The 26,545-nt window shown below is 33.8% G+C and overlaps 2 protein-coding genes and 1 pseudogene across 4 annotated transcripts; 2 read left to right on the top strand and 1 right to left on the bottom strand.

The window, feature by feature from the left end:
- Positions 1 to 3,515: 3,515 nt before the first annotated feature.
- LOC100788620 (chloride channel protein CLC-b) lies at positions 3,516 to 8,604 on the top strand. 2 transcript variants are annotated; one of them, XM_006604079.3, is made up of 6 exons: positions 3,516 to 4,215; positions 4,363 to 4,563; positions 4,685 to 4,862; positions 5,972 to 6,504; positions 7,051 to 8,176; positions 8,342 to 8,604. In XM_006604079.3, the coding sequence occupies exons 1-6, from the start codon at positions 4,019 to 4,021 to the stop codon at positions 8,447 to 8,449; spliced, it is 2,343 nt and encodes a 780-aa protein (XP_006604142.1). In that variant the 5' UTR covers positions 3,516 to 4,018; the 3' UTR covers positions 8,450 to 8,604. The 2 variants fall into 2 exon arrangements, with proteins under 2 accessions (XP_006604142.1, XP_003553925.1); XM_003553877.5 differs by having other exon boundaries at positions 7,021 to 8,176.
- Positions 8,567 to 14,441, bottom strand: LOC100779707 (uncharacterized RNA methyltransferase pc1998-like; annotated as a pseudogene).
- Positions 14,442 to 16,064: 1,623 nt separating this feature from the next.
- Positions 16,065 to 18,629, top strand: LOC100788088 (uncharacterized). 2 transcript variants are annotated; one of them, XR_419908.4, is made up of 4 exons: positions 16,075 to 16,444; positions 16,632 to 16,748; positions 18,187 to 18,314; positions 18,417 to 18,629. XR_419908.4 is itself a non-coding variant. In XM_003553876.5 (3 exons), the coding sequence occupies exons 1-3, from the start codon at positions 16,241 to 16,243 to the stop codon at positions 18,235 to 18,237; spliced, it is 372 nt and encodes a 123-aa protein (XP_003553924.1). In that variant the 5' UTR covers positions 16,065 to 16,240; the 3' UTR covers positions 18,238 to 18,629. The 2 variants fall into 2 exon arrangements, 1 of the variants encoding a protein (XP_003553924.1); XM_003553876.5 differs by having other exon boundaries at positions 16,065 to 16,444; positions 18,187 to 18,629.
- The last annotated feature ends 7,916 nt before the right edge of the window (positions 18,630 to 26,545 follow it).

Raw genomic sequence — 26,545 nt, 5'->3', positions numbered from 1 at the left:
CTTTTGCTGAACTCTGTATTAATTTTATACCGATGAGAAGATTATCGCTACAACTTCATATTCATCTAAATGATATACCATTATAATTCCTATTACAAGATGAATCAGGTTGTACCGTACAAAAATTTTGTTTGATTGGGTAATTTTTAAGGTTCTTAAAGCTAATTTTGTGATATGCAGAAATAAAAATTGTTTTTTTATATTATAATAATTAATATCTTAATTTTTAACCGTCATTAATTTAAACACTAACAACATTAAGTTAATTTGGATGAAAGAGATTAAATTGAAAATTATGAAACCTAATGAAACTCTAAATTTATAATGGTACAAAATTAAATTAAATAAATAGTCGGACAAAAAAAGTTATTAAGCCATTAATTTTTAATTAAATTAAAAAAATACTAGATTGTAATTTCTTTTAATTCAAATAAATATTATTTATTTATTTTTAGAGAGAAATACATTTTAGAATATTTTTTATACATGAAACCTCCAGATTGGACAGCTTGGACTATATTGCCAACATTGATTAATTAATAATAGAGATGTATGAGTAATGAGGTGGATAAAGTGCCCTTTGGAAGTGGTCAACAGCCATCCCAATAATGGACGGTTTGATCAATTTGATTTACTCATCAGAAGGAGGCACGTGGCATGTAACGAGTGGCTACAATAGTTATCCTTATCCCTCATACATTAAATCATTAATTCTTGAAAACAAAGTATCAGATAATTGATTTAATTTAAATAATGGTCTAGATTTTAAATTTTGAAAATGAAAGTATATTAAAATTTAATAAAGAAAATTGTCGCCTTTAATAATTTTGTTTAACTTGAGCATGGATTGAGTGAGTTAAATAATAATAAAAAATTCTGAAATTACTATGGCCTTTTTAAAGTGGTTCTGGCAAGATTTTGAAGATAGCTAGTAATTTATTTAATTAGTTTGAAAGTTTGTTTGATTAAATTATTTTTTTTATAAATGAGTCTATTTAATAGCATGCAATGTTTTAATAATATTTTTTTAAATACTATTCATTTAGTATTAATTTTATAAAGTTTTCATTTTTATTTTTAGTATTAATCTTATAATAATATATATTTTTATATCATTTTACATCACCAGTTAGTTTAATAATGTTAAAAATTAAAATAATATTTCATAATTTTAAAAGTAAAATAATCAAATAGTGAGGTAGATTTAAAATGAAATGATTTAGAATTTATGGACAAAGCAAGAGCTAGAGCCATAGCCAATCATATATAATTTTTATATAGAAGTTAATAATAATAATAATTAAAAGCCGAAGATAGCACAATTATCTTTTTTATGATGTTACTACTTCTATTTATAATATAATCCTATATTCTCATTTCTAACAGTTTTTCATATTTCTTTTAATCTTTATTTTTTTATTTTTATCATATCATTTTTTTTTTTATGTTTTCCCCCTTATTTAATGGAATAAATACACCTCAAATGGTGTCATTTTTTATATTTATGATTTTATTGTATATGTCGTGGGTGTGTTAATGTATTGGCACTGGCCATGTAAATCACTAGTTTTATATATATATATATATATATATATAGTTTCTTTATTGTCGTGCAATAGTGTTTGAGTTTATTCTTCAGAAAAAAAAAAAAAAGTGTTTGAGTTTAATTGAACACCTCGCCATAGCCTACAGTTGAGAACCCGACGGGCATGAATAATTAACCACTTATAAATTAATATATCAACACAACTGATTTTATATAATTGAATTTCTTAAAAATTATGGACATAATAATCATTTTTTACTTTGTTAACCTTTTCACAACAGTAATCAAAAGATTCAAACGATCATTTTTATTGTCATTCTTGAGTATTCTAGAATAATAACTTTTTATTATATTTTTATTAGGATAAAATAAAAGGAAACACTCGGTCACAATAAATAAATTATTGTGTGTTTGGAAAATAAGTTGTTGGTCCAAGTAATACTGAGTCTTGTTTTTTCTGGAGTAAGATTTCAAGTTTAAGTCTTGTGGACGAAGAAAACGTGATTGGAAGGAACCCCAATAAAGATGTATGGTCAACTAGGTTCTTTGATCAAAATTAGTTATCATCAAAAAGCTAATAAATAATTCATACTAATAATATGGTTATAAAAAATGTTACATTTGTATCTTTTGCTCTAGATTATATGTATTCTTTATTAAAGACAATTGTGTTTAAATTGGGCCACTATGTGCATCAAAATTCTTTCTTTAAGTATTTAATAATAATCTTGTGAACACAATTGCCTCTACACTCAATTGAATAGATTCATTAATGACTGCATACCCCAAGACTTGAACTTAAGAGTTCTGGTTAAACTGAAACAATCACATATCGATTGATCCATGTGTTAAATAGTATATGTTGTATTGTATCTTGGACACGTAACAATAATAACTTTTAAAATATTATATTGAGTATTAATGAAAAACTCCCAGATTAAATTGTCTTTGCCTTATATTAAATACTAATAATGTATTTCTATGATTTATTATTTACCATCTATATAGCAATATTGATAGAGAAGAATGATGCATGTCTTACAAAAATCGAAAAAAACCAACAAAGAATAAACAGTTATCTTCTATTTTATAATTTTTTAAGGAAGGTTTCTTTTTGTGTGTACTTCTAAACTAGGCATGAAATAGAATTAGGCTAAAGCAATTTCAGCATAGTCTTCTAACATAAATTGAATTTAGTTGAGTTAATTTGAAGAATTAAGTTCGAGCTTGATGAATATTTTAAATTTAAAATATTTGTGTTATATATTTTTGTAACTAATTTTTAAATTACAATTAATTAGTAATAGTATATGTATTAAATCAAGCTCGAAAACCTGATATTCGAGTTCAGCTTAATTATTACATTCATTGTCGAGAATTCAATAATAGCACTTTTTTTTTTGCTAAATATAAGAGATAAGAATAGAATTTATACCAAATGTTAGTGCAGACAAATATATTTTTCTCCAACTTGTTGCCCTGGTTTCGTCAAATAATTCACCCATATAAATAGTCCAAATTTCTAACACATAGTTACACTTTTGCTTTTATCAATGGGTTTCTGTTATAAACTTATGCTGATGATGAATTCCATAGTATTTAATATCTATAGAATAGAAGTAGATTTTAAAGAAAACAAAAAGTACAAAACTACATACACTTTTTGTAAGATACTACTTTAACAAGTTAGATCCAACCCACCCCAAAAATTAAAGCTAAAAGTCTCATACAGTAGGTAGTATCTTTAATTTGTTTTAATGACAGTTGGAATGGAATCCTTGGAAAAACGAACAAAAGCTTACAGATAAAATGATGAAAATAAAACTGATTTAGCCATCAAATTCATACATCAGAAGACAACTTGGAAGCACCCATTTGGCTTAACTACAACTAGTTTATTTTTCAATACCACATTAATAATCAAAATAATAAAGACTTGAACAAAGGCACATGTACCATCCATATCCATTCATCGAAAAGAACAATTACATTTCACTATCTCTGGTCCCAACCATCATCATGAACCAAGAACCTTGGATTATAAAAGGTAACAGCTTGTTTAACAAATATATAGAGTTGCTTGAGGATGCTTTTATTTTATACTTTTTTAAGCCAAAAGATTCAATTTAGGATAGGAGCTACTCTCACTTTGAAAAGACAAGTCCCTTTTGGTCCGTAAATTTCATCTCCAAGTAGTTTAGACCATAACATTTCTATCCACAGTGTGACTTTTCAATGTGAATGATATCATAGAGGGATGGAACCATGTAGATAAAATAATTATCAAGAGCAAAGTTAATTAACAAGGCAAAACACCAAAGAACAAATAGACTTAAAAGATAACAAGTCTCCACTGTTTATTATAGGTGAGGTGTCTCACCTTGATCTAATCCAAAACGTACACAAAGTTCACCAACTTGAGAGCCTTATAAGTTCTCAACCTCAACCACAACCACATCGTTGTTTGTTCCAATGGGAGAGGATTCTGGGGAGTTTGGAGAAAGCACAAAAATCAATCACAAGATGGAAAATGTTGAAAGAGAAGAAGAAATAGACCCAGAAAGCAATCCACTGAATGAGCCACTGCTCAAGCGGAACCGGACACTGTCTTCCAACCCTCTTGCTCTGGTTGGAGAAAAAGTTTCCTACATAGAAAGCTTGGACTATGAGTAAGAAGCCATTATACTAGTGGAATGCAATTTATGTATTTTTGTTCTCTTTTGTTCCTGTCGAACACTACACGCAAATTTTGTTTCTTTCCATTAAAAAATCTTCTTCCTTCTTTTGTTCTTATTAACAAAGACTTTGCTGTGCAGGATAAATGAGAATGATCTATTCAAGCATGACTGGAGGAGCAGATCAAGAGTTCAAGTGTTGCAGTATATATTCTTGAAATGGTTACTAGCATTCCTTGTTGGACTTCTCACTGGTATTATAGCCACTCTCATCAATCTTGCAGTTGAGAATATTGCTGGGTATAAGCTTCTGGCTGTTCTTAAATACATCCACAAAGAAAGGTTAGAACAAAGAAAGTTTCTAACTATCAAGTTTTTTGTTCTTTCCATTTTTCTTTTAAACAATTAAGCTTCAACAATGTCATGAGTTAAGTGTGTAACTGCATCAATGTGCATGGGACAGGTACTTGACGGGTTTCCTATATTTCACGGGCATTAATTTCGTTTTGACGTTTGTTGCTGCTATTCTCTGTGTGTGTTTTGCACCCACAGCAGCAGGACCTGGAATTCCTGAAATCAAAGCTTATCTTAATGGTGTTGATACTCCCAACATGTTTGGTGCTACAACATTGATTGTCAAGGTAACATTAATTATTTGATTGTATGTAACACTGTCTCTGTTCCTTCATTTGAATCATTTCTGATTAAACTCGCAACAAACCAGTTAAAAGGTATAAAACTCACTTATAAGGATTCATTTTGATGAGTTCAGGAGTTTTAGATGGTAAGGAAAGGAGGTTCATGGAGGAAAGAGAAACGAAAAGAGTGTGAATTATAATACTGCAATGCAAGCAAGGATTTGTTTATTTTCCTTGGCAGCTTTCTTTCTTTAATTCTTTTATACTGTAGATCCAAACAAAGGATAATTTCGACCATAAAAAATGTTTTGTCAACATCAAAATGAACCAAAAAGTTATCCTCTCCGATTTTTAAATGTATTTTTTGAAAAACATGCAAACAAAGAAAATAAAAAAGATGAAAAAGTAAATAACTATATACGATATCAACTTTATGTTCGAATAATAAACCTATTCCGTCATGTTCTGTTAATTTCTATTTTGTTCCATCTATCCATACAATGGTCCCGTACAACTTCACTAATTGCAGCACTAATTTCTGGAATCATACATATAATAGCACACCAATTATGGTACAAGGAGCATGATACAAGTGCCACCAGTTTCAATCATTGAAGACTTGCAATTTGTCTAATGAGTGGCAAACAATCATGAGGCTTCAATAGTGTTATCTAAAACATAATAAATTAATGCTCCTCTCCCAAATAGTATATTAGATCGCTAACATATAATAAATAAAGTTATGCCCTCTACTAAATAGTACACTACTTAGATTGAGTTTGGATTGCGGTTTCAAAAACACCAAATATCTGTTTGCACTTTCCAAAGCAAAACAGAGAAGCAACGGCATTGTTGGATTGGAAAAAAACGTGGAGTGGATTACGTTCAACTCAACTATTTCCCAATCACACCCTTACAAATATGACTAATAAAGTTTATAAGTCTGTTATTGGTAAAAAAATCACTACCATGAATGCAAAATGGCGTTCGCATTTAGCGTTAACACTGTTGTACACAAATTACCAGTTCCTCTTCACATCATATCTCCATTTGCTGATCAATGTTATTTTTAATTCCTATTCATATCATATCCCACGACTTGGCTCTTGTAGATAATTGGAAGCATTGGGGCTGTCTCTGCAGGCCTAGATTTGGGAAAAGAAGGACCGTTGGTGCATATAGGAAGCTGCATTGCTTCCTTACTAGGCCAGGGAGGCCCTGACAATTACAGGATCAAATGGCGCTGGCTTCGATATTTTAACAATGATCGTGACCGTCGGGATCTTATCACCTGTGGTTCATCTTCGGGAGTTTGTGCAGCTTTCCGGGCTCCAGTTGGTGGAGTTCTCTTTGCTCTTGAAGAGGTGGCAACCTGGTGGAGAAGTGCTCTCCTGTGGAGAACTTTTTTCAGCACAGCTGTGGTGGTGGTGGTGCTCAGGGCCTTCATTGAAATCTGTCATACTGGGAAATGCGGCCTTTTTGGTGAAGGAGGATTGATCATGTTTGACGTAAGCAATGTCACAGTGAGGTACCATGTTATGGATATTGTCCTTGTTGTAGTCATTGGAATCATTGGCGGGGTATTGGGAAGCCTTTACAATCATGTACTACACAAGGTCCTCAGACTCTACAATCTCATCAATCAGTAAGCATCAATATCCAATCCTAGTCTCAACATATTGCATATCCTTAGGAGACAATTACCGTGACAGGAAAAAATATCATGATTTAATGTTCTATACTGACCACACATGCATCATCCAATGAAGACAATATAATTGTGTCAATTGTAGTCAATGAGATTATAAACATATGTGCTCATTTGCTAAGATAAAAAATAGAAAGAAGACATCAAGATCAATCAATGATGGCATCTAATGAACTAAACCAAACTGCTAGGAATTCTACAGTGCACCCTTTAAGTTAGGATGCATCCAACATGTGTAACCATTGGATTTGAACAAAGCAGATATTTATTTTTTTTATTCAGATCCAATGGTAACAGATGCAAGATGCATGTATGCACCCTAACATGTTAGAATTACAGCCCAAAGGGTATCTTGGATTCATAAAGCTATAATAAAATGTCAACCCAGCTGAAACTGATTATATGGGGGAATTACATGATTACTATGGGAGTGTCTACCTTTAATTATTGCAGAAAAGGAAGAATACATAAACTCCTCCTCAGTCTTGCAGTTGCACTATTCACATCAATGTGCGAATATGGTCTCCCATTCTTAGCAAAATGCACCCCATGTGATCCATCACTTCCAGAGTCAACCTGCCCCACCAATGGACGGTCTGGGAATTTCAAACAATTTAACTGCCCACCTGGCTACTACAATGATCTTGCTACTCTGCTGCTTACCACTAATGATGATGCCGTTCGAAATATATTCTCAACTAACACCCCTCAAGAATATCAACCCTTGTCCCTCGTAATTTTCTTTGTACTCTATTGCATATTAGGACTAATCACTTTTGGAATTGCTGTGCCATCTGGGCTCTTCCTCCCAATCATTCTTATGGGCTCAGGTTATGGCCGCCTTCTCGGCATCTACATGGGACCTCATACAAACATTGACCAAGGGCTGTTTGCAGTACTAGGTGCAGCCTCCCTCATGGCTGGTTCCATGAGGATGACTGTATCCCTTTGTGTGATCTTCCTTGAACTCACCAACAATCTTCTCCTACTACCAATAACAATGATTGTCCTCCTAATAGCCAAAACTGTTGGAGACAGTTTCAACCCAAGCATCTATGAGATTATACTGCACTTGAAAGGCCTTCCTTTCATGGATGCAAATCCTGAGCCATGGATGAGAAATCTCACTGTGGGTGAGCTTGTTGATGTAAAGCCATCAGTGGTTACCCTCCATGGAGTAGAAAAGGTAGCCAAAATAGTAGATGTCTTGAAAAACACTACACATAATGCTTTCCCTGTTATGGACGATGGGGTAGTACCACCAGTAGTAGGACAGGCCAATGGGGGAACAGAACTGCATGGACTGATTCTAAGAGCACATCTCATCCAAGCACTAAAGAAGAAGTGGTTCCTTAAAGAAAGAAGGAGAACAGAGGAATGGGAAGTGAGAGAGAAATTTACCTGGGTAGAGCTGGCTGAGAGAGAAGGAAGTATTGAAGAGGTGGCTGTGACCAGTGAGGAAATGGAGATGTTTGTTGATCTACATCCTCTTACCAATACAACTCCCTTTACAGTGCTAGAGAGCATGTCAGTAGCAAAAGCAATGATCCTCTTCAGGCAAGTTGGACTTCGCCATCTGCTTGTAGTACCCAAGTATCAAGCATCTGGGGTGAGTTTATTAAGCACATCATAAATATTAACACCATTCAAATATGAATTAGATATGTTGCCATTTTTTTCTTGTAGCATTTCAGGAGCAAAATAAATTCATTGCTTTTTTTTAAAAGAAAAAATTGCCATATCTAACTAACCAAATGATGTCATCTCCTCACAGGTATCCCCAGTAATTGGGATCTTGACCAGGCAAGATCTTCTTGCCCATAACATTCTGACAGTCTTTCCTCACCTGGCAATATCTAAGGGTAGAGAAAAGAGGAATTGAAGTTTTCCTAGTCATTGAATGGCGAAGCAGCTCTCTTGGGACAAGTTGGTTTCTTAAGTCCATAAGAAGTTATTCCTCAATTTTGTATTACTTGGATCAAAAGCATGGAGATGAATAAGATTAAAAAGCAATGAAAAACTATATTCAAATTTTAATATTCTTTCAACACAATTTATCAAATGATGAAACATAATTCCCTTTTCCACCAGTACAAACAATTCCCCCACCTCCCCCCAAAAAAGAGGCAACGGTAAATGTTTTCAACTCAAGACTGCTACAAAACTTCCATTTCTTTTTTTCCGTGCAAGATTTCTCACTGATTTGCTGGTGTACACGAAACCCGGCATATTGAACCATGTCCTAATTAATGTCTCACAGCACCTACAAATGTTTTTTCTTTTTCTTTCCTTGTTTCTTTTTCTGAGGGCCCCTCTTGAACACTGCTAGAACTTCAATGCTGCAACCAATGAGCAAAAGAAAAATTAATATTCTTTTACTTTTCGGGGAGAATGGGGGAGGATGCTATGTACAATCATATAACCAACTACACGATGCACCCTTAATTTACTTCTGGAGAGAAACAAAGGTTATAATAAAAATTTTACTTGAGGGTGGAGCATATATAAAGTAGATAGCATGCCATGGATTATATATACAGCAGGCATTTAATGGAGATGGGATAATCACTCTCTAGGAATCATTCTGTAACTATATATATGAATTAAAAGGTTAATGGTCAACTTTGTCAAGTTGGTTCCATGAAACATAAAGCAAATGGGATTTCTATCACGTAGCAAGTTAAATTTAAGTTGCACAAGAATCTCCCATGTTAATCAATCACGTCACATGTTCCAAAGATCAAATGTAATGAAAATATGACACTTCCCAGGACTAAATGCAATAAGAACAAGTTATCTACCGTGGGAGAAGACCAGAAAGGGTTGGGTGGGGATGCTGAGTACTATAACAACAAGCCAAGTTCAAATATAAATGCAATTTTAAATTTCCTGGGTGTTACATTATTTCGATTACAGATTTAGTATATGTTTAGTTTAGTTTAATTTGGAGAAATAATCACTTGTTTCTTTCAACATCCTAATAGAGATTTTGAAAAATTAAGCGATTATTTCTCTAGAATTATGCTAAACCAAAAATCTATTAATGACCATGTTTCATAGGTCTAACTTGAATACCTGGGTATTTTCTCCCATTCTGCACAGTCTACACTTACTTAAAAGTTAAAAGCTCCAATTACCCATTCGCACACACAAATATAAAAAAAATAAAAAACCTGCATTATTCATGAGTTGCACAATAGTCTGTTGCACTCAAAAAAAGAAAGGATTAGCAATGAGAATATTGACCTGATATGGAGTATACCTACATGATCTTCAAAGTAATCAATAAGTATATCAAATCATTATAAATATAAGTACTTGAAGTGGGTAAAAATTATATCAAAGGTTTGTGCCCTATACCAAAAAAAAAGGTTTGTGTTCTAGATGAATACAAAGTTGAAATGCAATTACAATGTAATTCAGAGAATGATAGAGAGGAAGATTTATTAACTTCGTTAAGATTTTTTATGCAAGAGTGAAACCAATTATGATAATAAGTAAATACTAAAAGTAAATAAAATAATTAAGAAATAAAAGAAAAACATGAATACCTCTGGGTACCAGGAAAGAAATTAAAACCATGAGCTTTTTCCAAATACCATGCCTTACTAGACAACAATGACTTGCAGTCCTGTCAGCAACTTTTAAAATTAACATAAAGAGAACTCAAGTTTCAGAAAAGTCAAAACACACCCAGAAAACATTAAGAGTGGATACCTCTTTAAAAATTTCCCATCCACAACTTATATAATAAGGGTTTGTGGCACTGATTGAGCGATGTTAGCTGGAGGTTTGCTTCCAATTTGGACTGAATCTTCTTTAGCCCGTATAACCCATGGCCTTTTCTCTTCCTGGGATGAGTTTGAGCTGCAGTTAACTTGCACTAAATCAAAAACTGGCTTGGGAAATATTTTCCGATTAGCTAAACTTGATAGGTTCAAAAAATTCTAACCTTTAAGAAGATGACAAGGCTTTACGCTCAACTGATGATATATTCTTCAATGCATCAATAAGAGATGCATCTAGTCCTTTCCTGGGAGGATCAATGACAACAAGATCTGAACCCAAAAGCCACAAAAAGGGCTCCTGCTACTTGCAAATGATTCATAGAATCAGTTCCAAATAACATGTGACAAGGATAATAGATAAAAGAAAAACACTATGCTTTCTCTTGTGCACATATAAAGAAATCTTTTTCAAATAAAATCTTCACATATGCTGATAAATAAACATGCATACCAAAATTGAAGTTGTAGAAATTATAGTTATGTGAATCAGAAAAAAGAAATGCTCCAAAGTTAAAACATGAAGTATATGATGATGCTTCAGATATTCAGCACTAACTTTTGAAGCATATGCATGATGCCAAGTAATACTGCTGTCAACAGTGGCAGGTAACCGTTCAATGGTCTTCTCAAAAGATGCATTCGATTCTTTGTTAATCTCGATGCACTTAATGGATCTGTAAGACAACTAGCATATCTTCTCCAAATCAATTTTGTACACAAAGTTAGAACTTAACATTTAAGGTTTAGAATCATCCAGGCATTGCCTGCACTTTCTTGTGGTAGCTAATGACAGCCCAATGACCCCAGCTCCAGCATACAAATCGGCGACAGCTGATTCATATGGAACATATTTCTGTAACTTCCGAAGCAAGGCATCAAACGCCTGAAGAATGACGAAGCAAGGCATCAAACGCCTGAAGAATGACGAAGCAAGACAGGAGGCATATCAAATCAGTCCTTTCATGCTTAATGGCACAACAGCCCTCGATGATACAACAACACTGGATACACACAAACACAGAATGCATGTTTTCATGCATCTCACTCCTGACTACTCCATCCTACTAATGTGATTTTCCTTGTAGTTCATTACTTACGAAGTACAAGAGCAAAAACACAACCTATTGTGTACAACACACACCAGACAATAATACTCACATTAGCACACTGAGATGAGACAGTGAGACCTCAATATAAATACTCTTGGAAAGAAAATTAGTTGACACCAGTAAGACACTTAAATATGTTTTTAACTATCCTAAAGAAATATTTCTAAACACATACTTGGCGTAAAAAGGTGACATAGTGCACACGGCTCCTACCTATTGGGTTTTAGGGAGGATAGATGCACACAGTCTTACCCCTGCACTTAGAGAGGTTGCTTCCAAGATTTCAACCTATGACCTCCATGTCACAAGGTAACAACCTTACTATTTCACCAAGGCTTGCCCTCTAGCACATGCTAAGCTTATTTTAGAATTTAGATATATTTTCATATAATTCTTTGATATACCAATACTATAAATATGTATGTACATATTAAGATTATTTATTTACACAATATGGTGTGTGGGTGGGTGTATTTTGTGTCTAGTGTCCATGCTTCAATAGTAACTGATACAAAATAGATTAAATGCATTATCTGATTGCCATGTAAATTATGAAGATCTACTAAATTAGAATCTTTACAGTGTGTTCGCCTGGCCAAAACTAGAAGGTGCCAAGGATACATCAATTCCACCAACATGTTCCCAAAAATCTCTTTCTCCAAGAAGATGTTTCCATTTATCCCCAAAAATTATCTGAGCCATCAAGTAAGCAATTCAAAGGCATGAAGTTTTTTTTTAATTAAAACAATTATGCATGCCATCATGGATGATGAAGTAATCATAAGTTGTCAAGAAAAGTTGACATGATCAGCATACAAGGAATCCTAGATAAAAATAGCTTATTTTATGTAAGAACTGAAATGAAAATATGAAGTTTCAGAATTTCAGCATCCAAAGATATCCCCTCAAACATGCATTATCAAAATTCTTAGAATTTTTTAGCCTAACTCAACCTTACAAAACCGGCTTATAAGGTGAGCATTAGTGTTCAAAAGCAGTTCATGAATCTTACCATACTTTGCTTACCAAAAAAGAAAACATATGTCCATTATGAATCAACAATATATTTGATGTAAATTTTCAGCACCAAACAATTAGTGTTCAAAAGCAGTTCATGAACCATGGAACCTCCTTCTTTCCCTACTGCAACTACAAAATCTACCTTCCCCGTATCACATACAGCATACCATTTTCCATTTTAATCACATGCAAACCATTTATTTGTTTCATAAGAACAATTTAAACTCACATTGTTAGTAGAAGTCTGAAAGTTGGCCCACACAGAGTGAATTAAATGAAGCCTGCTGTGTGGCCCACCATTTTTCCATAGAAACTGCAATCAATCATATGAACCATCACTTTCTATTATGAAAATGGAAGGGGCAGGGAAACTTATAACATCCAAAAGAAAACAATTATGATAGAAAGCAATCAACAAGCTCACATTTACCAATGCATTCAGTTTATCTGAACCGGGTGAATTTTCATTTCTTGAATTCCAAACCAATGTAACCTGAACCTTTCCTGAAACCATATAATTTAAGAGAAATAATTGATATTTCAATTCCATTAATTCCTTTTTTTTCACATAATTCACGAGTAAGAACTATGAAGTAACCATTCTTACATATTTGAGCCGTGGGAAGAGATGTGTTGTATGTTGTCACAGCCATCTGCAAAAGCCCACCCACCAGTGGTCAATTTCCCCAAATTCAAAAATCCAATTGTTAACTGAATTCATCAACTACTCTATTCAACATTGTTATAAACAATTCACCTGGACATGCAAATCACCTGCACCTTCATCTTCAATAAATGGCTCAACACCTAATTCAGTAATACCTGAACGATATTGAAGAAAAGCACATGAAAAAATAATTATATAAACAAATTGAATAATAAAACAAAACATAGTGATAATAATAACAAAACAAGAAAATACCCCGTCTAAGCAGCTCCACAGCAGCTTTAATATTAGGATGATCAGCTGCACACAGAAGACAATATATACACAGGCTTAATCTACATAATTCCACGCCAACCAAGGAAAACATTTGAAAAATAAATAAGAAGAGGCGCCGACAAATTGGTCCCCAACGATGAAAAATTCAAATTTAGTCATGCAATGATCAAAAGTAGACAAATTAGTTCTCAAAATAATTTAATGACAAATTGGTCCCTAATCTTTACAACTTAATATCAAATTAATGCTTGAAAAATAAAATTTATTATCAAATTTATTCTTGAACATTATAACTTAATGATAAAATGATCTCACACATTTAATGACAGGAGTAATTTGTCACTTTTTTATATAAGATTAAATTTATATTTTTCATTGACCAATTTGTCACTACATCATACTTTCAAAAGCGAATTTGATTATTTACCTTGATTTAAACTCATTTCATGTTCTACTACAGTTTTAAAATGTGTACTAAAATAGAATAGAATCTTATGAAGGTACCCAAAGAATAACAATAACAAATTAACAATATAGTATGCACAAAGTGTGGACCTTGGCATTGTGGAATGTCAACTACGTTATGAGTACCCTCTTCATAGAGCCCAATGAGAGGCTCCGTTGAAGAGCCACGCACGGCCAATTTCGCCCGGCACCTCCAACCCCACTACAAAAATAAATAAATAAAAATTAAATTAAAAAGATTTTTTCTTAAAGGAGGAGCGTACGACAGGAAGTGAGGAGAGTGAAGTGCGCAAGTTAGCGGTGGGGACTGTGGAATTGAATAAGTTGGCGTCGGCGTCGGTGGGGGGAGGGCGGTGGATGCGGTGGTGCGGCAGGTGAAGAGAGGGAGCGACGGCGGAGCTGCACGAGACGGAGTGTCATTTTTCCGGTACAATACAACGCGGGAAATACAAATTATCTCTATAGTTCCGAAAAAATAGGCTCGTGCTATTTACACTTCCATATTTTAAAGTACACCCCGATTCCCCTTTCTACCTCTCACTTATCCATTATACCTTTTTTCTTAAAGTACACCCCTTTTCTTTGCATATATCTATTCCGAAAATTTATCTCCAGAACTATGCTTTTCCCAGAGATATACTTTCAAAATAGGTATATAATTTTCAATAAAATATCATTTAAGAATTAAGATGATTGACGAGAAATTAAAAAAAATGATTAACACTTATCTTATATTCATGTTTGTTAGTCTTATTTTCATTATATTATTAGTGTTCATTAAATCCTATCTAAAATCTATTTTCATCTTATTTTTATAATTTTTAACCCTAATTTTAAGTTATATTCACCATATATTCATTATATAATATTGCATTTTCTTTATTATTATACAATATTTTTTGTTTTCCTTCATGTGACAATACATTTCAAGGTACATTCATCACTAACTTCATGTGACATTAAATCATTAACGTAGACTTGGATTAGAAAATGAATGAACTCACTTAAAGGAAAAAAAAAAAAAATCATCGTCAAAAGCTTTTATTTGTAATTAAGGTATACAATTAGACATGGCAATGGGGCGGGGCGGGTATGAGTATTGTCTCCCCAATCCCTTACCCCGACTCTCCAATATATCTCCATACCTGTATCCGATACCCGACGGGTTTAAGTTTATTGTCCCATCCCCGTACCCATCGAGTATCGGGTATCCTCAACCCCGTCCCATACACGATTCAAATTAAAAAAAATTATAAAAAAATAAATTAATTGTTAAACATTTATTTTTAACTACTTATATATCAATAAATTTATTATAGCGCGTGTGTCAACAAAAATAGTTAAGAAAATAATATTAAATTATATAAAAATTCTAAAATAAAATTAACTAGTAATAAAAATTTTATGCCTTTAGATTAAATTATGCAAAAATTCTAAAGATTTCAAGTGGCGGGGCAGGTTCGGGGTCGGGACAGGTCTAGTAATCCCATACCCGTATCCGACTTTTGGTTATTGGGGAAAACCCGAACCCGAACCCATACCTGGTCAACTCGGGTATTACCCGTTAAAGTCGGGACGGATTCAGACGGGTACCCATGGGTATGAGTTTTCTTGCCATGTCTATGTACAATATATGAAGTTAGTAATGAGCGTACCTTGAAATGCAGTGACACATGAAGAAAAACATAAAATATTATATAATAATGATAAAAACATAGTATTATATAATGAATATATGGCGAAGATTGTTTAAAATTAGGGTTTATAGAATAATAAAGATAAGATGAAAATAAGATTTCATATGGGATTTAAAAAACACTAATGATAGGATAAAAATAAGACTAATAAATGTTTATCATTTTTTTTAATTTCTCATCAACCATTTTAATTCTTAAGTGTTATTTTATTGAAAAATATATACCTATTTAGAAAGTATATATCCAAAACTATATTTTTGGAATAGATATATATAATTTTGGAAATATATTTCTGAAAAGCAAAAGGATGTACTTCTTTAAGAAAAAAGGATATAATGGGTAACTGAGAGGGAAAAAGGGGTTATGGGGGTGTACTTAGAAAAATGGAGGTATTAATAACAAGAGAAAAATATATAGCTATAGCAGATTTATGGGCCCAACCCCTCTAAATAAGGTTCAATGTCAGGCCTAACATAATCCGAACACACTTCAATGTCAGGTCCAACATAATCCGAACACACTCCTCTTACTCTGCGCACCATGTGTTTGATTGCTTGTTTGTTTGTTTTTGTTTGGGACTTGACTTTGCGCTCTTTTTGTCTCTGATTCCGAGGGAAACTAACTAACTTTCTCAGTCTCATAGCCACCACCATGAGGAGGATTTATGATGAATTGAAAGAGATAGTGAAGATTCAGAAGTTCCGAAGATTGGTGTCGTACACCGGCTTCTACTGCTTCGCTACGCTTATAAGCTACTTTTACGTCAACAACACGACTAGGGCTGGTTTCTCTAGAGCCGATCAATTCTACGCCTCCTACCCCGCTGGTACCGAGCTTCTAACGGACACTACCAAGGTCTTTTTTCTTCTTCTTTTCTTTTCATTTGGATCAATTACTGCATAGTATTTTGACCTAAAGTATGATTTTTGGAAAATGTGTTTCAAATTTGTGACAGTTGTACAAAGCTGCATTTGGAAATTACTGCATATTATTTTGACCTAAAGTATGATTTTGGAAAATGTGTTTTGAAATTTGTGATCAGTTGTACAAAGCTGCTCTTGGAAATTGCTTCGAGGCTGAAGAGTGGGGTCCGTTTGAGTTCTGCGTCATGGCCAAGCACTTCGAGCGTCAAGGGAAATCGCCGTATGCATATCATGCGGTATGATGCATGATATATATATATAGTTCCTCTGATTTTCGTTCGACAACGTAATTTGAAGGCTATCAAATTTCATTCGATTATGAAATCATATGTTTGGATTACTAAAATCTGCCCGTTCCGGTGTCAATGACTCCCATGGGGTTCGTGATGACAGGGAGGATGAGGAATTTAAGAATTCCACCTATTTTAGTGGAATTTTCAATTCCTGTTTCTAACAAAGAATTAAAATGATGAGGAATTGGCAATTAAAATATTCTGCAAAATTGCATAGGCAAGGTTAACTTTTGCATTAATGCTACTGCAAAGAATAAGATTCTTAGTGCATTGAGGATTTTTGTTTTTTTAAGGAGATTTTGGAGGAAACTACTGGATAGAATTTATGTTCCTCCACTGTGAGTGGTGGACAGTGGAATGATTTGTGAGTGACAACTTGTGGCCTTCTCTGGAATGACAGAGAGGTTTGTGATAGGAAAATGTTCGAAAAATTGCATGAAAAACTGTCTTCTGAAATTATAATTTCAGTGTTTGTGAAGATTAGGAAATATGAATGTTTTTGCAATGTAATGTATTTCCAAACTTTTCTTTTGAGTGTTAAAGGCATTGATGTTTTTACCAGGCACACATTAGGGGCAAACCCAGTTTCCATACGTGGAGAATCAAGGATGATAGACATTATTTCCATATATCACCTGAAACTAGTTTAAAACTGTAGTAGGATTAGGACTTCTTCTATCATGTTAAATTTTTATTTTTTTTGTGGTCTTAAAATTTGAATTGGAACCTTACTCAATCCCAAAAGATAATTCATACGGTGAGAGAGTTTGTCCTCTAACTTATATACACTATTTGGATCATGTCACTAATCAATGAGAGATCTCTCCAATACATCCGCTTACATTGAGGACCGGACATCTACATATAATGCCCATTTGACCTGATATGCCCAACGGCAACTAGTAGGAGGCTTTGATAACAACTTAGCATTTGGGTTTGAGCCTAACTTAAACCCCCAAAAACTAGCTCGTTAGATGAGAGTTGTTCCTTGTATACATTATTTTACTCATATCAGTAGTTATTAGTTAACGTGATATCTCCAACATCGGGTGGACTTTTCTCAGTATTTTCTGAAAGTAGACTGACCTTAGGTTTGGCTGGAGGAGCTTTTCTCTATGTTCTTTTGTATAACCAAGCAATAGCAGCTATGGCAGAAGCGATACAAATATTGTCTCTTTACTTGCTTTTGCTGAAAGTTAAACCAATTTATTAATCAAACCTTAGTAGAATACTCTTATTTTATATTATGTATAAAATCTTTTAGCATAATCTCCACATACTTCTTCGTTTGTTGAATTTTATTACATTGTATTCCATTTCTTTTGGATCTCGAAAGTGTTTATGACACTAGCAACAATATGACGTGTTTGGCTTCTTACAGCAATATATGGCACACCTCCTTTCTCATGGACAACTTGATGGAAGTGGTTGATGGGAGTGGTTAACTTATAAACTGATGTCAGTAGACGTGTAAAAGCCAAATGAGAAAACTTGAGGTTTGACTACATGGTGAGACTGAACTTTCTGTGTATTCTATAGCCTTACTTTTAGTCTTTTAGGAATAAGGAACAAAATATGCGGAGCATTTTGTCTTTTTTTTTTTTTTTGTAGGGTAACAACAAATGCTCTGCTTTCTTCCTTCTCTTCTGTGATATTCAAATCCCAGTCAGTCTCAAGTGCTTCTTGTTAAACAGTACAGGCTACAGTACATTAACTGACACTATCCTACTTCAGATGATTTTAAGAAATGTTGGCATTTGAACTGATATTGTAAGCATGTATTTGGTGCTGCTGCATGTTGAATTCAACTTGATTAATTCACAATGAGTGATGCTATCTACTATCTGTTTTTGTTTTGGTTGGATCATTTCCTGCTACATCATTCGCGAAGAGTAATGCTATATACCTTTGTTTGGTTGGGTCATTTCCTCCCAGAAACGTTGCTGTGTTTTTGTTTTTTAGTTAAGGTTTAATTATTCATTTAGTCCCTATAGTTTCCAAATTTATTCCTTTTAGTTCCTATAGTTAATAAGTGAATTTTTTAGGCCCTGTTGTTTAATAAGTAAATTTTTTAGTTCCTGAAATTACATTTTAATTCTCAAAAGATCTCAAAAGATCTCTCCTGTTAAAATTTTTTAACTCCTTTTGTTAAAAAATCTTAATGGTAAAAAGCTTTTGAGAATTAAAATGTAAATTTAAGTAACTAAAAATTCCATTTGGGATAAGAATGAAAACTATATGAAGTAAATAGGTAATTAAACATTTAGTTAATGCTTTAAAAATCAAATGAAATGAATGATTGAATCAGTCCGTATGAGTTGGCTAAATCTCTTATCCAATTATCTTTAGTTACATTATTCCGTTCAATTATTAATCCACGAAGAATGGCCTAGACATGGATACGGTACAGGACATAGAGTTAATCAAATGTGCCTGTTCTCAAGTAAATAGTTCTTTTTCACTTCAACAAGTTAGTTTTGATGTCCACATTACACGATTAATAATAACTCATTATGTTTGTACTGTTCGTTTACTAATAATTTATTTTTCGCGGTTAATGAAAGGAATTATACAAAACCGAATCAAGTTATTAGTATCAGACATTATAGTGCTTATGCATTATCACCATTCTAGTTGATAATATTTAGAAGCAGTGAGATTTCTATAAAAGGTATACTTGTAATGTACTCTTATCTTTATTATTCCTTAAAAAAATATTTTTAATGCTTGATATATACATACTGATGCTTATATAGTACAATAACTTAATAGTTTGAATTAGTGTAAGTGCAAATTAGAAGGAACTATAACCTTATAAAGAGCAAGATGTTTGTCGGTATGTGTTTTAGATTGATAGTTATAAAGATGATTAACTTAATCATAATCAGCGGAAACACAGGCGTTGCTAAAAGATAAGTTTGTCGGTTTGTCGTACCTATATATCCGTATTTATTGTGTTAATATATTTTTTAATGAAAAATTTGATATTGTCATTAATACTTTAATTTTTTTTCTCTCTCATAATTGTTTATCATTACAACTTATCTTTTAATTAAGGATATTTTAATCTAAAAACAATTAATGTAAGATTATGAGTTGGGTCTTATAAAAGATTAAATATCACTTCTAATTTACATCTTATAAATAAAACGTGAGGGAGTATTATTTGCCTAGAACAATTATCCATTTTTGTCTGCATGTTTGTCTATGCACATTTTTTTCTTTAATTTGGACCTTTACTATTGATGACAATTTTATAAATTGTAATTTTGTTCAATCCACATTATTTTATTTTTGGATAATATATTAAATTTAATATGAGAATGGATTATGCACTGTAAAAAAATTTACACACTCCTATATGTATCTCTTATTATAAATAGACGTCGTATATGCTTACAAATTTATTTTTGGATAACATTATTTGCATACCAACATTTTGCGTTTATTGTTTGTCATCTTTCTTTGTATTCTGTCTTCACTTTTCTGAAGTTCAACAGTTACCTACTTACCCACCAGATTCTGGAATTTGAAACTCAATGTAATGTCATGTAAAATAAAAGGTCCCCACAACAATACCTGCAAATCATGTTGGTGTTGGATGGTTTAATTAAGGAGGGTGAAACATTTAAGGTTGTTAATTTGAACCGTCGTCTGTGGGCTTTAATACAGTAAATATATAGTCGGAGAGGTTGAAGGGGATGAATTAATATAGAATTAAAAAGAAATGGTTTACAAAAGTATAATGGAATGAAGCACTGTAGTACCTCCATGGGGTCGTTGGCAATGAAAAATGAACAAAAACAACAAACAATAACTAATTGCTATTAATATTGGTGAAATTAACCAATTGTTGAAGGAATTAGGGATGCAACTGACTTGGGTCGCGAACAGCCCTGACTGTCTAACCACGTTGGAGGAAAAAATTTGATAATCAAGAAAGCAATAAAACTAACCAGATCCCATAGTTAGAACCGCTCTCAAATATTCTGGAAAAAATAAATCTGCAAGAAAATGAGAGAAATTCTTAAATGAGGTGCGATGAATGATATGGATGATTAGTTTGTGGAAGTTTAGAGTTTGAGATTCTGCGATTAAAGTTTAAAAAAGGGTATTTTTAATTAATTAATTAATTATAAATCTCAATTCTATTACAAATCGTTATGAAAATTGATTTATTGTGAATTGATAAATTTAAAAATTCGAAAGGATAGACATTTTTAAAAGATTAATAAAATAACATATTAACACGAATTAGAGATTTTTTAAAAAAATCTTACTTGCTTCATGATCCACATGCAAATCTTGCACAAATGTTAAGAGAGTTCTAACTCTTTCACTTTGAATAGCTGCTTACCCTCTCTTTTTCCCGTTGAATAGCTCCTTAGCCTCGATCGGCTGCTGTGAAACACAATTTAATAATTAATAATTAGTAAATATATAGAAGATAATTTCATCCTTCAGTTGTGAGAAAAGAAAATTTTATCTGAAAAAAAAACGAATATGAATGTACGAGTATAACTAAAAAATAAATAAAAATGACCGCATACAATCCTGATTTAAAAATAGGCTTAAATATGTCAGTGTTCTCAGATGTATACTCAATTTTCATTTTTGCTCCTTAATAATTTTTTATTTGTATCCTTATCGTTAACTGAATGTTCAAAAGGTAACAAGATGTATTTTTGAAGTTGGTGGCAACAACAATTTGTAACCAACAACACCAATTCGCTCAATGATCTGGTAAGGACCATAAAAACGTTTGAAAAGCTTATGGTGAGGAGACCCAGAAAGTGAAAGCTAGCGGTAAGGCTTGAGTTTAACATAAAACCAATCTCCAACAGAATATTACAGGTCCTTGCGTTTAGCATTAGCAACAACTTTCACATTGGCCTGAGCCTTGGGGAGGCGCCTAAGTAACAGGGCATGGATGGACTCACAAGTGGATAAAAAGAATCCACAACATCAACAGGGGGAGAACCTTATAGGCAGTGAGGAATGGTGGGAGGAGGGCGGCCATAGAGAACCTCAAAGGGAATGAGTCCAGTACCTGAGTGAACTAAGGTATTATAACACCATTTGGCCAGAGCAATAAACTTACCCCATTGAGAGGTTTGGCATGAACAAAAGAGCATAAATACTGCTCCAAAACACGATTAATGACCTTAGATTGGCCATCAGTTTGAAGATGATACGAAATACTCATCCAAAGCTTGGTGCCACTCAAATGAAAAATTTCTTTCAAAAAGCAACTAATGAAGATAGGATCACTGTTAGAGACAATACTATAAGGAAAACCATGATGCTTACAGACTATATCCAAAAAGAGTGTGGCAACTTTGAAGGCATTATAATGAGCAGGAAGTGTGCGAAAATGTACACCCTTGGAGAAACAATCAACAATAACCAGAATAATAAAATCCATTGGAGGGAGGGAAATAGTAATGAAGTCAAGGGAAATGTTAGGCCTTTTAGTCTCAAAAGGAATTGGCAAAGGTTAGAGTTACCCTACGGGCCTTTTAGTCTCAGATTTTAGCTGTTGACAAGTATGGCAACTAGCAACAAAAGATCGAACATCTTGGTGCATGTTAGGCAAAAGAAACTAGCTAAATCCTTTTGAGTGTTTTGGCGATTCCAGTGTGGCTATTAGTAAAGGTAGTATGGAATTCATGAAGTAGAGCATGAATGAAGGGATCACCAACATTGAACTAAATCTAGCGCCGATGGAGGATAAGACCATTATGAAGATTATAGTCTAGATGAGAATTACGATCTTGTTAGATTTGTTGGAGCAAATTTTGGAACTCGGAGCTATCCTGTAGGGTCTTTTGCAAGTCATCAAGAATGGAAGAATTGGGCAGTGATAGAATGAAGATTTGACCCTCAAAAGAATCAAGGACACGAGACAAGGCATTGGCGATGACATTCGAAGAACCAGGCCTATACTAAATTGAGTAATCATACCCCAATAGTTTTGAGAGATAAACTTGTTGCTTTGGGGTTTGAATGACATGAGACATGAGTTCTTTTAGACTTTTATGATGAATGATAATGTCAAAATGGTGTCCCAATAAATAATGGTGCCATTTGTGAACTACAGAGGTGATTGCATGGAGCTCGTGCATATACGTGGAAGCAAGTTGAAGCTTTAGGCATAATGGCTTACTAAAGAAAGAATTAGGGTGTTGGTGCTGCAGCAAGACGACACCCATAGCAAACCCTGAAGCGTCGGGCTTAAGAGGGAATAAGACAGTAAAATCCGACAAGGCCAAAATGGGGGTTATTGTCATGACCCTTTTGAGGGTGTCAAAAAGCCACCTGAGCCTTAAGGGACCAATGAAAGTTGTCTTTGTGAAGAAGATTGCTTAGTGTAGTGACAATTGAAGCATAAGCCTTAACAAACATGCAGTAGAAACCAATTAATCTAAGAAATCTACGAAGGTCAAAGACAAATTTAGGCACAGGCTAGTCGAGCATGGCTTGGATTTTGGAGCGGTCTAGTTCCACCCCTTGGACTGAGACAATATGCCCCAAAAATTCAAGCTCTCTTTGGGCAAAAACACGCTTGGAAAGCTTCAAGAAGAATTAAGTTTGCAAAAGAAGAGAAAGAATATAATCTAATCGATGAAGGTGGGCAGTGAAAGAGTCATTATATACTAGTATGTCATAAAAAAATATAGTGATGAATTTGAAAAGGAAGGGTTTGAGGGTTTCATTCATCATCTTTTGGAAGGTGGAAGACGCATGTCATAAGCCAAATGGCATCACCTGGTACTCGTAGTGTTCGTGGTGTGTGGAAAATGTGGTTTTGGCGATGTCAGCTTCGTCCATGCAGATCTGGGAGTTGTGAACTATACCTTAGGCTCGAAAAGTTCTTGGTGCTAGAACATTGACCATGGCATTAAGGCTAGTCTGGGGAATCAATGTGTCTAGGGGATCCAATAATGGGGGATTAAGGAGTTGTTCCAAGTGGAGGTCAAAGGTCGGAGGAAAATCCCCATCAGTGTCGTTGGAAATGAGAAGTAGCACATGGGCCTTGCAACGATGGTTAGCGTTTCACTTATCGTTGTAATGGTAACAGAGGCCTTTTTCGTGACGGGCAGCGATCTCCACTCGGGGAAGGTGCTTGAACTAGAATTTGGGGTTGGAAAAGGGCGTGGACGGAGCAGAAGAAGTGAAGGAGGAAAAAAAAAGGATGCAACATGTCGGAAAAGGGACGAAAGTCATGGCATTGATTATTGATCTTATCCTTCTGGAGTTTGGCGAGAGCGGTGGTGATGAAATCCTCCCTAGGAAGGGACCAGTTATTAGAGCCATGAGCAAGAGGCTCCAAGAGGATTAGGCTAGAGCTGTTGAAGAAGGCCCGAGGGTTCTCATGAACCTCAGGGTAGATTTTTGAGCCCATGGACCAAGGTTGGGTCCACTTATCTTTGTACATATTAGATTAGGATTTCATTATTTTTTTTTGTCTTTGTATTTAGGGCTCCATAATGTAGGTAGGGTACCCTAGAAATATAGGATTTTTTAGCCCTTGTATTTTAGGGCACCTAGACTAGTTTTTGTATTAGGGGTCGTTTTTGTAATTTCATATGAACTAAGTGAATATTTGATGTGTGTGTTGGGAAATAAATTTAATTGAATTGGTAGAAGCCCAATTCAATTAAATTTTAGAGGGGGAGGTGAGCATTTGCTTACTACACCCCATTGCCACATCATATAGTCACACTTTGTGCATGTCCTTCATGCTTTACATGCCTCATGACACCTAAGCACACTTAGTGGAGAATCTTGGAATTGATCTTGGATTAGTGGGCTGAATCATAACCGAAACTCACTAATCATAATTAGTTAAATTTTGGCTCCACAAGTTCAATTTCAAATTCAAGTGAAATTTGAATTGAAATTCAAATTTTCCTCCAATTTTGTGTGACACTTAGGCTATAAATAGAGGTCATGTGTGTGCATTTTTTTCAACTCTGATCATTTGAGAATTAAACTTCAAAGTTCAGACTTCTTTAGAGGCACTAAATTTCATGCTCTTCTCTTCCTCTCCCTTCATTCATCTTCTTCTACCTTCAAGCTCTTATCCATGACTTCCTATGATGGTGAGCTTCTTTTAGACTCATCTTCTACTTGAAGTGACATCTCCATTCATCTTTATCCTTCTCCATTCCACTGCAATCAGACCTCAAGAAGCAAAGGAATCCATTGATGAAAAAGATCCAAGGCCTACAAGCTCCACATGGAGCTACATCATGTGGTATCAGAGCATCTTCATCTAGGTGATGTTCTTTTACTTCCTCTATCTTTTTGTTCGGTGAATTCTCTTTAATTCCTTGTTCTTCATCTTATTCTCCATTTATATCCTCCATTTTCTTGTGGTTTGGTGCTGTTTAGAGTTGATTCAAAAAAAATAAACCGATTAAATCTTAGATCTACAATTGTTCTTGCATTTCTATAGTTCAAATTTTGTAGATCTACTCTTGAATCATGTTTTTGTGTTGATTTTAGGTTCCATCATTTTTCATTCATAATATTCTTGTGCTGAACCTTAGATCTAAATTTTCTTCCAAAATATTGATTAGAAAAAAAAAACTAAAATCTAAGTATAAATCACTTAATCCATGTTGTCTTAAAATCATGTTTAGTCATAGTAATTGTCACATTATGTTCTAAGTTTGTGTTGAATTTTTATTTTGTTGATTGAATTCTAGATACATTTGTTCATGTATTCTTGTCATTCTTAGCATATCTTTTGAATTTTGAGTCTAATTCATGCATGTTATTTAGTTCATAACATGTTCTAAATCAATTCCTAGAAGTAGTCTTGTTGTTGAACTCTTTTTTTCTAAGTTTCCTACATGATGCCTATGATGAAGTTGAGTTGTGGTGCTGAGTTGTGACTGGATTTGTGAATCAAAATAAGTCTTAAGCTCTCTTGAATTGTGTTATTCAAGATAATTGAGCATAAGCAAACACAAATTGTAACTATCCAAGCCTTAAGCAACATAAACACTACTTTAGATTTCTAGGTTGAAATCGCTGGTGCTGGCAGCTTGAACATAAGAACTTGTATAAATTACTGGGAATTGGTCACTACGTGTTTTGAACTGAAATATTTACTGAATTTTCTAGACATTTAGACCAAAATTATGAAAAAAGAACCAAGCGATTTGGATTAAAGGAAAAAATAATAAAAATCACATAAGTTGGCAGAAAAATCAGTGTCCAGGAAAAAGAAAAGTGAAAGGGAAGTGTGCTTGTTGTTTTGGCTCAAAAATTTGTTCTATAATTGGTGCCTATTTTATACCAATCCTAGTTCTAAAATTTCAATTGAAAATTAGTGTGAAAAAAAAAGTTCCAAAACTAGAGGTTTCTTGAGTCTTTTTATTTTAGTTTTTTTTTACTCTACTCTAGAGACATTCTAAGTTTCTCTTTGAGTCTTAGCTTGCTTTTATGTGCTTTTCATTGCTTTAATTGTAGAAAAATCCCTGAAAATTTGTCTTGTTAAAAATCTATTGGTTTAGCTTTCATTTCATTTTTCAGGTCTTTGGTTGTTGCTTGTCTCTTTGTTTCCTTGTTTGTGAGTTGCCATATAGGGAATTGGAAAGGAGGATTGGTGCCATCCCTTGAAGAATTTGAGTCAAGAAGCAAGGGGAAAACCACCTTAAGAGCTATTGGACTAAGAAGCACTCCAAATTTAGTGAATCACCAAAGAGAGAACAACCACCAAAATTGAG

This window comes from Glycine max, chromosome 19, assembly GCF_000004515.6.
Source record: "Glycine max cultivar Williams 82 chromosome 19, Glycine_max_v4.0, whole genome shotgun sequence".
Classification (NCBI taxonomy): domain Eukaryota; kingdom Viridiplantae; phylum Streptophyta; class Magnoliopsida; order Fabales; family Fabaceae; genus Glycine; species Glycine max.
This window is presented reverse-complemented; position numbering and strand designations above follow the sequence as displayed.

What these genes read in the sequence shown, in the direction of transcription:
- LOC100788620 (XM_003553877.5), top strand. Translation starts at nt 4,019, where the DNA reads ATGGGAGAGGATTCTGGGGAGTTTGGAGAAAGCACAAAAATCAATCAC. An exon ending in ATAGAAAGCTTGGACTATGA is followed by an intron (nt 4,216 to 4,362) that starts GTAAGAAGCCAT and finishes TTTGCTGTGCAG; the next exon opens with GATAAATGAGAATGATCTAT. An exon ending in CCAAGTATCAAGCATCTGGG is followed by an intron (nt 8,177 to 8,341) that starts GTGAGTTTATTA and finishes ATCTCCTCACAG; the next exon opens with GTATCCCCAGTAATTGGGAT.
- LOC100788088 (XM_003553876.5), top strand. Translation starts at nt 16,241, where the DNA reads ATGAGGAGGATTTATGATGAATTGAAAGAGATAGTGAAGATTCAGAAG. An exon ending in TTCTAACGGACACTACCAAG is followed by an intron (nt 16,445 to 16,631) that starts GTCTTTTTTCTT and finishes ATTTGTGATCAG; the next exon opens with TTGTACAAAGCTGCTCTTGG. An exon ending in CGCCGTATGCATATCATGCG is followed by an intron (nt 16,749 to 18,186) that starts GTATGATGCATG and finishes GGCTTCTTACAG; the next exon opens with CAATATATGGCACACCTCCT.